Source organism: Sturnus vulgaris, chromosome 4, assembly GCF_052056855.1.
Source record: "Sturnus vulgaris isolate bStuVul1 chromosome 4, bStuVul1.hap1, whole genome shotgun sequence".
NCBI lineage: Eukaryota > Metazoa > Chordata > Aves > Passeriformes > Sturnidae > Sturnus > Sturnus vulgaris.
In genome coordinates, this window is record NC_142246.1 from 71,348,399 (window position 1) to 71,361,876 (window position 13,478).

The following is a 13,478-nucleotide window of genomic DNA, read 5'->3' on the forward strand; positions in this document are numbered from 1 at the left end:
AGCCAAGTAGCTCAGGGAATAATTCACAGAAAACTGAACCCCAAATTGTGCTCTGAACAATTCACCCTACCAACAGCTCAAAGAACTATGAAGGGCTTTATGCTGCAGTGAGCTGACCTACAGACTAGGTGGTATTTTAGGAATGTAGGAACATGTGAAAATGATGAACTAATTAACTCACGTTAGGGCTTCAGAGTAATTATAATGAGGAGAGACTCCCAGAAACTTCTGTACTTCATCCATTACGGTAGATGGGTCAGTCCTCAGCTGCTGTCCATCAATAATTAGCAACTATAACAGAGAAAATAAATGGAAGTTTAATTTGAAATTCATGATTTCTGGCTTGCAACTGCAACTTCCACCTCTGTCAAACTCCTTTATCATAGAGAGTACTGCCTCAGGAAACAATAATGGGCCCAGTCTTAATTCTCATGATCATTAATGACCTGGGAGCAGGGTAAATATCATCTTAATTAAATCTGAAATTATATTGCATTGGAAGCTGTTGTGAGAACAGAGAAATAGATGAGAAGGATCCAGAAAGATAAGAAATAGTGTCAGGAAATTGAGAGAGACTGGCCCAGCCAAGAAAAAAATTTATTAATGGCTACTACTTTTCCAGATAAAACATAATGCTATCAGGGCTGATTCTTCATCATCGCTGTGGGACGTAAAATCTGGCAAAAATCTACATGACAATGCATATTAATCAATATTCCCGGGTTACATGTGGAGAAAAGCTAATGAAAACATAATGAGGAGAATTTCATACGAGAGTCAGGATATTACAGCATTGTGTGTCTCAGGAAGGAGATACAAGGCTGGCTGAAGAGAGAGTATGTGGAGAAGAACAGCAGCTAGATGCATCAGAGCTTCCTTGGCACACTCAGGGAAAACAGAAGGTGCAGACTCCAGCCAACTTGTCTCAGCTACAAGAGTCCTGGATAAACAGAAGGTTGGGATTGCAGCCAACCTCCCTCTAACTGTTGGGTGGGGAGCAGTGCCAGACACGCTGCCAATGTCACAAAATTCCATTCCAGAAATAAATCTCCCAAGGAGATACCAATCATGTGATACTGTCTGCCTGGTCTGCTGTTACCAAATGATGTGCAGGGCTTAGGATGTGCATCTTCTGAGGCTTGACCTTACACGGGGCCAGAAGGACGGTAATGATTTCTAGGATATCCCAGAGATCAGCAGTCAGTAGGCAAGACTTGTACCAAGGTAAACTTTTAGGACAGCACACATACATGTATCTATCTATAGGATGAGGATGTCCAGAGTCTTATTCACCTGGTAAGGTGGGAAATAAGTGAGCCATCTTTCAATGTGGGTAGCATACCAGCCAGGTGCCAGGCATCTCTTCTGGAGAGCTCTGAGCTCAGAGGGAGCTCGAGGGCCAGCTGTGATCACCTGATAGAAGGTGAATTTCAGAGCCGCGGGGTCTTCGTGCGATCGCTGATGCTGTAAAAGAAGTGACACTGCTGGAACTTCACAGACCACAAAAGCTGGGGAAACAAGGCAAAACTGCTTGCTCTCACTGACAAAAATTTCTTAGCCTGTTGTGTATTTTGAGCATGAACTAGATAACTGTGTCTCTATACTAATTTCTGTATGTGCTGATTACATAAATTAATTAATTATTTTTTAATGCTTGCATTATAGATAACTTGAAAAAATGGTTACTGGTATTTTAACCCTTAAAATATGACAGGTATCTCAGCTCCTGGGTGATCACAGATGGTCACTGGCTGTATGGATATCTCCTGAGAGGACATGCAGAGAGGACTCAGGATGGAAGCCTGGCCTGGTGCCAGCCCATGTTGTCCCAGGTGCGTACCTGGTACCAGGAATAGGCACGGTCGGACGGGTCGATGAGGATGGTGATGATCTTGGCCTTGGGGATGAGGGAAGCAGCTCTCTTGGGAGCTTCCTCAGAATGGAAGTAGTTGGCACTTTTCTCAAAGAGGAAGTCAGTGGTGACATTAGAAGGAGTGGGAAAAAAATCCATGTACCTGGGAAAGCAACATCATCCTCAGAACTACTTGAAAATCACACCAAGGCTGATAAATCTGTTAAGCATACTTTATTCTAGAATACTCAATTAAAATAAAGCCTAATTGCAAAAAAAAAGAAAGCCAACCAAAGTTTACATTGTATCTTTGATAATATTTTACTTGGTACTAGCTTGCTTCTCACTACATGTAACTAGACATTGCAGCTGATTTTTTTTAATTGGATAAAAATGTTACAGTATTTACTCATTTAAAAATTCACAAGTTCTCACTTTTCAGTCAGAACAAACTGCTGAAGTCTAAAGTAGAAACTGAGTTTTCCAAATCTGCCCTTTTGCTGACACCAATTGAAGTGCAACACTGTAAGAAAAAGCTTCTTAGTATCAGAATTGCTTTCACTGAGAAGAGTAAGAGGCTGCTTATATGGGGAAGATGCACTGAAACAATCCCCCACAGCTTCATCAGGTAAAAGGTTTCTGAGCAGTGACACAATTCACTTATTTTTCTGTGAGTCACATTTTTGAGAAAATTGGGTTGTAGTTGTTTTCGGGTTTTTTGTGAGCTTTCCTCATCTGTTATGAAGTTGTAGCTAAATTCCTGCAATTGCTTTGTCATACCAGGACTTGTCTATCCCTGGCCCTCAGACCACTTCTTGTTATTGCTGGGGAAAACAAGAAATAGGAAATTTTGGCCCTCCTGACTTTTCAGTTAACATTTATTGTCTTAATACAGGTTATTTAAAAAACCTCCTCTGAAGACCATGGTTAAGGACCGAGATTTCCTCCAGTGCTTAGACTTTGTTCTGTTCATACAAGTGAGCAACTTCCAGTACAAATGACATGCTCTTGATGGCTTTAAAATTGTAACCACTGAAGTCAATGGAATTTTATTTCCCAGAAGTACTAGGGCTAATTTGATGAGAATGATGAAGCTGTACCCATTTTTACTGAGAAAATTAATAGAAGCTAATGACTTGGCCTGACTGCGTGGGCTCAGAATGCTTCACCAGGAAAGGAAAAGGCCAGCTTTGAGAGAGGCAACAGGCACTGGGTGCAAATCTGCTCTAGATCATGGGTGTAGTTATTATGCTGCTCTACTGAAGTCCTGGAAATAAAATGATAAATACAAGGCAAAGAGGACTAAAAGCCTTTAACATCACACTGAATTTTGGACAAAAAAAAGTGAATTGATTCTTTAAGTAACACAGAAAATTTGAAAAAAGTAGAAGGTGATGTGCTATCAGTGAAAAATGGAAAGAGATAAGACCAGGTGTGATATCAAGAGATTTCAAAGGTTAGGGTCAGCATTTCTGCTGGACACACTAAGTATTGCTCAGTCCCTCACTCATGAGAATTATTAAATTCAGTAAGGGCAAAGCTGAGAAGGCTTTAGAGAAACTTGTCCAAGAAATCTGTAACCAAGCTTACATAAAGAAATATGGGACTGGTCTGTTTAGACTTCTCCATTTAAACAAAAAGATCAGTTCTCATCTTACATTCTGCCATGTCTATTGGAAGCCTACAATTTACATTTACACACCCTTCAAAATGGCAGTAACTGAGGTTATGAGGGGTAAAAGAACCCTCTTCTGCTTCTGTAGTTGGCCCTGTCCTAAATCCAAGCTTGGACAAAGACTAGGAGCCAGCTCAGGGATAAAGCCCTATCTCCACAGCCGTAGACAAAATTGAACTGATTGTCATTTGTGATTCTTGCAGGAATCCCAGCCAATTAACAGACTAAGGAGAGCCCTTGCATCTAATTACCAAGTGGCAAGCTCATTACAGCCAGCACTGAAATACACTAGTGGACTAGGTGGGCTGAGAGATGTGTCTGGCAGACAGAATGCAAATCTAAGAATTAGGCAGCCTCACCAGCAGGGAGTTCTGAGGATCTGAAAATACTTAACTGTGGGAACCTGGCAGGGCTGGTGGGGCACAGAGTGGGTGCTGTGGTGAGAACCTGTCAAAGGGATGTGCCAGGTTTAGACAGGCTGACCACTGTGAGCTGTATGCACCGGTGCCACGTTAAGATGAAGGGTAACCTGATGTGTGTGGCAGCCAAATTGTACCTTAGAGAAGTGGGTATGGCAGGAGCAGAGAGAAGCAGCACAGTAGTTTCCCACAATGTGAAAACATTGATTTCATGGAAGAACGGGCTCGCTGTATTTTGGCTGCTCCATTAACATGGAGCTGCTGCACCCGGCCTGCACGGCCTCAGCAGCCATTTCCCACTGCCACTCACTCACCCAGCACCTCTCCACTGGCACCACCCTCCCAGTGACCATGTGCTGCAGCAATTACAACTCCGGGAAAACAAGTGGCACAGCAACAAATCGGATCTGATGTGTCTGCACTGAGAGCACAGAACAGAGCTCACCCTGTTAATTCTATGGATGAATACCAAGTCCAAGGCAATAAAAGTATTCTCCCTTAAACTGGGGGCAAAATAAAGAAACAAGACAAGAAATCAATAATCCTTCACTGGTGCTCCCCGGCCACTACAGCATGTCACCAGCTTTGCTGATGCAGTGCTTTACAGTGCAGCACTTTGGGGAAGCAGAGGAATGAGGAGTGACCTTCAGGAGCAGCTGTGCCTGAAGGGAGCACAGTGAAGGTGGCAGCAGGGACACAGGCTGTCTCCTCACCACTTACTGACCCACACAGACACATTCTTCTCCTCATTACCTCATCTTTAAAGAGCATTTTGAGAGGCTTTCCCTGCCCCCATTTTTTATTATTTACATTATTGCTACTGCTATATCCTATTTAAAGGAAGAAATGCCTCCTCCTGATTGTATCTTTTCCCCTTAAGAAATAAGGTTTCCAGCGGGAACATGACTTTTGTGTCCATATATCCAACTTACAACCGTTACTGTTCCACTTGCAAAGGCATGTGTAAGGAGAAATACGTATTTTGTTACTGTTCTGTACACTCATATCTGGATATTTACAAGAAAGCCTCACAAAAGTTAGTGCATTTAAGACATTCTGTAGTAAGATCATTATTATTGCATTTATTTCTCATTTCAGAAGGACAGCGAAGGTTATTTCTTATCTCACTTTATATATGCACAGTTACCATTACCAACAGTAATGTCATTTTTCTATTGTTCACAATATATAAATTTTTATATTTATACTAATAACCCATCTTACCAATCAATCCCCCTGTGGTAGTTATTTCTATTAAAGAACTGTACCTCCTCAAAGGTTTTTGGGCTGGGGGAGTTACTAATGATGGAAGGATGCATGATCAGGAACAAATACAAGGCTGTAGTACCTGCAAACAGGATAAAAGTCCAAGATTTAAAATAAAAATACACACATGCACATATTTTTGGGGGATCATAGCTGCAGACGGGACTAAGTCAGCTTTACTCCATTTCATTTCACTGAGGGGATGTCGATTTATGTCACCTAAGATCCTGTGCTTTATGAGCTTTTAGAATTAGGACATTTAAAGAACTCTAAATAGTTCATACTACTGGCACTGGAGTGCCAGTGTTGAAATCTGTTTTTCCTACTTAAAATAGCCGTGTTTTAAAAAATAATTTTTTACGTATACGAGACTGTCACAAAAATAATTTTAAGATCTTGCATTCAGTAGCTACTGGGGCTTAGTGAAGATGGAAGGAAGTTTACATGCAATTTTCTGATTACAGAGAAGAAAAATAACCATTGAGCCCATTTATAAACTACTGCAATCCTGTAATTAAAACTGCCCATTAGGAACTTCCTGACTTGAAAAAAACGCCAATAACAAGATTCTATCAACACGACACGTGCAAAACAAGAACTTGCAATTCACAATCCAGCCCATTTCAAAGACGTCTCTGTCCTGTCCTTTTTCCACTTTGACAAGAGCTTGTCTGTCTTGTTCACCTCCTGATCAAAGTTTACTCATTTTGACATAAAGCCCCAAAAAACCTGTCACACACCTGAACCCTGCACTTTCCATGTGTACTGGCTGCTGTTGTAACTTACATTATTAAGCTGTATTTGCACGGTATCTGAAAATAAAAAAATGCTGTTGGATGATCAAGATCTCTACATAGCAGCCTGAGTCAACAGTGATTAATTGCTTTACTTCTTTGAACTTACACATAACCTATCTAGTTGGGATAAAAGAAAATCTCACCAGTTTTCTGGGGTCCTACAACCAAGAATTTTGGTAAGCGATCACAGGTTTTTTCCTTAGACCAGATATCTCTGTGCCGTTTGTCATCACAGGGGTTCTGAAACAGGGAACAAAACTCACAATTTCCTTGGCAATCACATTTGAAAAGGATCTTAAATTACCCCTATATATAAATTACCTATTTTTCACCCATGTACAAATATTCTTCCCAGAAAGTATTATTTTTCCTTATGACTGAAAACCAGTGCATTCCAGAATTATTCCAGTGATTCAGAATGGTACTTCCAGTGTAACCAGGTCAGAACCTGATTCTCTTAAGTGTCTGGAATTTTTTTTTAAGGAGAAGGATGTTGAAGAAATGTGTCCTACAGATATATAGTTGCCCCATTCCTGTAACAGCTACCACACTATATATACTGTGTTTTAAAACTAAAAGAATAAGTTAATTGTGATTTAACGCTTTCTAGTCACAAATACATTCTGACTTTCCAATTCAAATCAGTACCTAATATTCATCTTTAACCTTTGCTGCTTCACAATCGAATCAGCTTAAATTTGTTCTGGAAATGCTACTTACAAACAATTTTTGACACTGTTGTTTGGCAATACTGCACTGAGATGAAGAGAATTATCTCCATGTACACCTCTGAGGCTTAAGAATACATACCTGTACTCAAAATCACATCAATTATGGACCAAATACACCACACACAGTATGTCTTAGTCACTGTAACTTAAAAATGTCTTTTCTAAGTAATTACAATTTTTCAAGTTATTTGGCTACAGGCTAATTTCCATTTTTAAAATTATTCTCTCTTTAGTATTATGCAAAATTCTTGACATTTTCCCCTCTAGTTCAATGTTTTATTCAAAACCAGCATGAATTTCAAGATGCATATTTAAGTACAAATTTGCAATCTCTGACCCTAAGTTGGCAATTCAATATCCAAAGCTGGAAAACATTTTAGTAAGCAAGCTTCGATGCATTTTTATGTTTGATTTAGTAAAGTTTGCTCCTTAGAGTATTTCTACCAAGCAACCTTAATAGGATTTTATTTGGGTTAATATTATCACTGTCAGGACTCAGGTATCTACAGCTTCTTGGCAAGCTTCTTCCTTGGGCAGCTCCCAGCCTACTGTGAATAATTTCTGGCCTATCTCATCTACTTCCACTTGGCTAATTAGAGTATCCATGGTCTTACTGCTCTTTTCTCTTTTTGGATGCCCTCCTCTCCTTACACACTTGGAGAAAAACTCATTTCTTGAACAGCTAGAAGACACATAAATCTGCCTGTCAAATGCTTTATTCCTGCTGGTTCCAAAAGGAGAAGACAAATAACACAGTATGCACTTGCCTGCCTTTCCCCACATTTTAAAGGCAAGTAAAGTCACAAATAAAACAAATTCAAGATAATTTTAATTACACATCTTAATTTCACAGCCTTTTATAAGTGACAAGGAACACAATTACATCCTGAAGCTTCAGTTTGCTGTTTTATGGAACCAACTTAAAAACATAACTGCTTTTCTCTACAAGAAACCGAAACAAAGAATTTAAAGCAAAACCACCACGACAATTATTTTCTCATCTCTTGCACAGCCTTTACCTGCCAGAGAGGGTCCTTCTGCTCAGGGAATAGCTCAAAATACTTGTGAGCCAGCTGGACCGGGGGAAGGGTTTGCAGTTTCAGGTTTGTCCAGGTATGAACGAAGTTGGCCAGATTCACGAAGGTGTACAAGCCCAGGCGGTCGTTGCCGTAGTTAGACAAGTGTGTCATGAAGATGCTGATCTGTGGGAGACAAAAGGAACGGCACACCTCGAGTCCTTGCAGCACTAGATGGCAGTGCAGCCCCAGGTAACGCAAATCTCATCTGCATTTTGCTCTCAAGTCAGAGCAGCAAGCCTTGGATCACTCACATTGACACAGCCCTTCCTACCCTGGCCCCTCACTGAATTACATCTTTCTGCTCAAGTCAAGCCAATGCAATCAATGAGGAGAACGCTGGAACACGTCCCAGGAGCTGTGTGAGCTGCAGGATGTGCAGTGCTACCCTGGGGCTGGGCAACACTGACAGCACCTTTATGTGCATTTACTTCATGGGATAGAGCAAAAACAATGCCCACTGCTTTACTTTAAGAGGAATACAAATGTTAAAAACGTAATTTCTGTTTTTGTGAAAGAGTAAAGAAGCTACAGATTAGGGAAGCAGCTGAACTCTATTGCTGTGACTTTCATTTCGTGGCTGCAGGTCTAAGTTGTACAGAATAAGTTGTTCCTCTACAAAGGTATTCTGCAAGCAGTGGCCTGACACACAAAACACACAAAACCAACCTGAAACCTGAGTACTTTCAAATAACTCTGCATGGAATATTCCCAAAGAAGAAACACTGAAAGTTTTAAGGCTGCTGATATTTTATTTTCCCAGTATCTTACCATGAAGGTGATACCCAGACACACCCTCCTGCTCCAGGCCTTGCTCCAACTGCACTTTTGCACTCCCAATGGAAGCAATGCTTCCGTGAAGGCTTCTCACAGGAAGGGCATTTTTGGATACACCTAAACCGAGCTGATGAGCAATGCAGGAATACACAGACTACAAGGATGGGCTCTCAAAGACTGAGGAAGGGCTGCACACAACCCTCTGTTTTCTACAGTGATCCCTTTCCAAGGCAGATTTCACTGATGCCACAGTCTGTTCTTACACTGAAATCTGCGAACCCTCTCCTCTCCACCAGTGATTTCTTTCTTCAAGTTCCTTTTAAAGTAGAACTGCCCCAAGATAAACTCTCCAGACTAATTTCCATTAAAAAATTAGAAACATGACTCTTTTTATAAATAAATCTGCTAATGCCATGAATGAGCAATTTCTATTTAAAGTAAGACCTGATGTAAGCCACTTTAAAAAAAGGAAAAGCTTATCACAGTCATAATTCTGAAATTAGTTTAGGAACTGAAAAATCTTTTGTAAAGGAATTCCAGTCTTAAACTTAAAGAAATAAAAAGAAATGAATGAAAAGCTGGTATTTACAGTAAAATCAGAAGATACACACTGCTAAATCACTAGGAGATGATCTTTCTTTGTGGCTAAGACTGAGATTGAAAACCCCTTCCCTTTAGGCACCAAATGTATAACCTTTTCAAGTTTTCTTTTTTATTTCAGTTCTCAAAGCAGGAACAGAGCAGCCACAGAATCACGTTGTTCTCACTAAAGTCACAATCAGCAGGTTTCCATAAAAAAGGTTAACTTGCTTTCCTGACAGCCTCTTTCTTTCCTACACATGGACTGACCTCTGACATTTTTAATGTCAATTCACCTCCTGGCAACTCCTCACCTGCCAACAGCTACTGCACTGCCATGAAAGAAAAAGCAAGAGATGTTGAAAAGATTGCTACTTCAGGGAAAATATAATTATTCTTTCCCTGAAGAGAATATCACTGTAATTTTAAGAATGTCAGTACAGGCTGAGAAATTGACTGGACATATCATCATAAATAATTTCCAGCACATAAAACTCTGTCAGTGAAGGGGAAAAATTACCAGAGACCTAAGCTCCCATTTTAGTTATATTTTTCAAGTCAAATATTTTATGGTTAATTATTTACAACACAAAGATAATCAAATGCTGTTTGAAAACTTAAATGGCTGAGTCTTGTAAAGAAATCCATACTTAGCCAAGCAGATACATGACCTGATACATGACTTTCCATGGTAGAAAAAGACTCTTTTAGGTGGTGTCATAAATATCACAGATTGGCTGAAAGGGATGGTGGATCACTCCCCACTTCCCTGTGCAGAAGGATGGGAACACACATCAATCCCCTTCCATCTGCAGGTGGTGACATTTCACACCAGGACAAAACTAAATTATTATTTTTTCCCTTCCATACTGGGTTTATGATGCTTTGATTTGCTCTATGATATCATGGAGTAAATAGTCCTGAGTCATTCAAACCAGTTCTAATTAACAAGAATCATTAGTCTTTCTCTGCAACTAACAGCATGCCATGCTTCTGAAGATTTACTCTCTTGGAACCACCGATCAAGGAGCTCTAAAAGGAATCCTTTGTGGCCATGTCCCAGGGCTAGACTTAGTAAATAACACCATTTGTTCAATAATCTTCCACCTCTGGGAAATGCTGTAAAATACAAACACAACTTCATATATTTCTTTATTCCTCCTTCAATAGGGAAGCAGTTGTGAATGGAGTTATATTTATACTAACAAGCATTTTAACCTGCCTTTCAGATAAAAAGAGCTTATTTGATTTTAGTATTTCCAGCACTCTTCTCAAATAATTTCTTTCAGGCATCTCAGCATTTTCTTTATTTCAGTGCAGAAACATCACCCTTTTTTAGCTGTTCCTCATAAACAAACCATCATCTTGGTTGCACTTCAATGCACACTCTACACGGGGTTTAATATCCTTCACTGAAGGATACTGAGGGAACTGAAATGGAATGCAGACAATTTTTAAAATGATGGTTTGGGACTAAATCTAGCCTCTGGGCAGAAGCTCCTTTCCTGCTCTCACACATTTTCACATCACAGCTGCAAAGGTGCTCTCCCCTGTGCTCTGCCTTCTCCTTCCAGCTTCTCCTCAGCATTTTCTCCTGCCCCAGACACAAAGTTCAGAGGTCTAAGTTACATTTGCTCTCCTTCCCCAGTCCTGGCTTTATCTGGGATTCTGACTGGTACTGCACAAATGTAGGGAAATGAGAACAAGCACTCAGGAGAAAGAGCTTTTATCTTTTTGACTGCTCATTCTATGCTGCATATTTCCTTCCTACAACATTTCCCAATTAGAGGCAATAGCTTCTAGGTCAAAAAACCAGAGTCGAGACTGAGAAGGAGCTGCTGCTATTAAATCATGTCTCAGGAAAAGATGAACCAGCATAATCTAATTTATGTATTAAGAACAGAGAGATGCTTGACAAACAACTTACACAGAATGAAACAATGCAACAAGTTATCCATCTTCCAGTGATGGATGTTAACTGGCTGGGTATTTTAAATAATACTGATCACTACAACATTAAGATTATTAGGATGCTGCACCTACTGAAATGATACAAGGACACGAACCAAGCTTCTGGAGTCTTGGTAACAGCTGCTGTTTCCTGATGAAACAGAGGTGCCTGCCTCCTAAAGGAATGACAATGCCATTCCCAAGAGTGACCAGCCCTTCCCAGGGCTCCTGGCTTCTTGCCCTGGTGTCAAGGGGTCTCTTAAGCTGCCAGGATCAGACCCCAGAGCAGAGAGAAGACTTTTTCACACATCAACTGTGAAAGCAAGGGAAGTGGAGGGAAGGCTGAGGCCTGCAGGACACTGATCATCTTGAAGAGTTTAATTATTTTGGCATTTCAAATCTAGAACTAGAAGAGCTGGTATAAGAAAAAAAAAAGGTAATAAACACTTATTACATACTGGGCACTTATTTCTAGACCATATATATACGTATTGCAAGCAGTTCCAACTTGAATCAATTCCTACTAATAAAGCAGTCATCCAGGTACTTCAGTCACAGGCACTGTGTCACCCTCCCATCTGTGCAACAACATCACAAGGCAGCACTGAGGCCTCCCAACTCAATGAAGTTATGCACAACCCTTCAAAATGAAGTTAGATTATGACTGACAATTAATTGTGTGGTCTAGGCTAGGCACTAGCAGCAGATGCAGCACCAATTTGGAATATAGCTGGTATTTCAGCTACTGAGCACATGTTTACAGGCCACGAGAGTACATCCAACTCTCAGAACACCAATGTTGCAATTAATTTGGCATTGTGCACACTCTGTTTGCAGTTCTGCTATTGTTTCCAAGTTACTCCAAACAGTTTTGTTTCAGGTATTCAGAGACTCAGTAACAGCAGGTTTTGCTCCATTACACTACCAAAGTGATGGAATAACAAATCAGAGCAGAGTCTATATTGAATATGTGTTTTTAATAGCTGAAAGACAGTTCTTTCAGACTTGGATAATTTCAGAAAAGCTGAATTCAATTCCACCACAGAGATTCCAGCTTGCAATTCCCTCTTCAGCCCTGAGGTTGTCCTGCTGCTTTCACAGCTGCCACAGCCCTGTCCACTCACAGACTGCCAACGAGTGCAATTCCATTGACACCATTTATGGTGTCTCCACCAAAAATATGATGGAGCCAGGGAAGGGTTATGAGCTCAGACAAAATCGTGTATTTGATGTAGTTCTGAATTGTTGATCTGACAGTCAGGAACCCCAAGTTGATTTTTTGCTGCTCATTCCCCTTGTGACTCAGTAGTGGTAGTACTGTTCAAAAGACTTGCTTCACTCTAAACCACTGGCACAAAGCCTTCACAAATCAAGAATTTTAAGGGTCATACAAGAGCAAAGATTTCTGCTGGCCACAGTTTCAATGCATGTCCTGCCCACTGTTACAAGGAATCAACTCTGAAGAGACAGCCATTCCTGTCTGTTCCACAGCCCCTCCACACTGCCTGTTTCACTTAGGATTTTTTTTTGTTTGTTTGTTTTTTCCTATTCCACCCACAAAATACCAGACTATTTGGCTTTTAAGGGTGGGTTTTGAAGAGCAGATAGGAAGGCAAAGAATACTTGTATTCTGCAGTCAGCCAAAATGCTTGGCCAAACTGATTTCCCCCCTTGCCCCATATGATGCCAACTATTGCTGGAGTTAAGGGCAGGAGAGGACAGGGAAGAGATGAAGCTCATGCCTTTCTCACCCACGAAGTGGGGCAAGCCTATCACAATGATCCACCTTTCCTGCTTCTCACACTCAGTACAGTGAAATATCAGCTAGTGCCAAGCAAGATGGACAGAAAGGGAAGATGTGAGTCCGAATGTCTTTGATTTTGATTTTCTTCTGTAGTGCCAGTACAGGGTCACATGGAGATACAGCAGGTTCTGCTGATGCTCATACAAATCCTCTCATTTTCAGTGCTAAAGGAGATAATTTCTCCCTTGCTGCAAGTCAATTAGCTTAATAACAGCTCTGCTCACTGCAACTGGGGAGAGGTAAAAATTAGAAGAAAATAATACTTAAAACTGAACACACACAAAGATTACAATTATTTTAAGATCAATCAAAATGCCTAAAGCATTAACAGCCTTTCCTCTTCATCAGCACTGCTGTAACCATGTCAAGAGCACACAGCTGGCTACACATTAGTTTCATTGTTGGGCTGTCAACCATCTGAAGGCTTTCACCAAATTCCTCTCCACAGGGCATTTTCCCTTTCCTTTCTATCTGCAGACATGCAGTGTTGTGCAAGGAAGTGCATCTAAGTGCACATAATGCAATTACTGTGTTCTGTTTGTTTTTCTTGGG

General features: G+C 40.6%; 1 protein-coding gene across 2 annotated transcripts in view; it reads right to left on the bottom strand.

Moving 5' to 3' along the window:
- LOC106860200 (bifunctional heparan sulfate N-deacetylase/N-sulfotransferase 3) overlaps window positions 1-13,478 on the bottom strand; it is a 51,904-nt gene that overhangs the window by 5,100 nt on the left and 33,326 nt on the right. For both annotated transcript variants that reach the window (XM_014887936.2, XM_088164239.1), the window contains exons 7-12: window positions 7,760-7,942; window positions 6,153-6,249; window positions 5,171-5,294; window positions 1,841-2,015; window positions 1,294-1,464; window positions 182-291 (exon numbers count right to left, since the gene is read on the bottom strand). In XM_014887936.2, coding sequence (XP_014743422.1) covers window positions 182-291; window positions 1,294-1,464; window positions 1,841-2,015; window positions 5,171-5,294; window positions 6,153-6,249; window positions 7,760-7,942 — 860 coding nt within the window. The remainder of the gene's footprint in view (window positions 1-181; window positions 292-1,293; window positions 1,465-1,840; window positions 2,016-5,170; window positions 5,295-6,152; window positions 6,250-7,759; window positions 7,943-13,478) is intronic.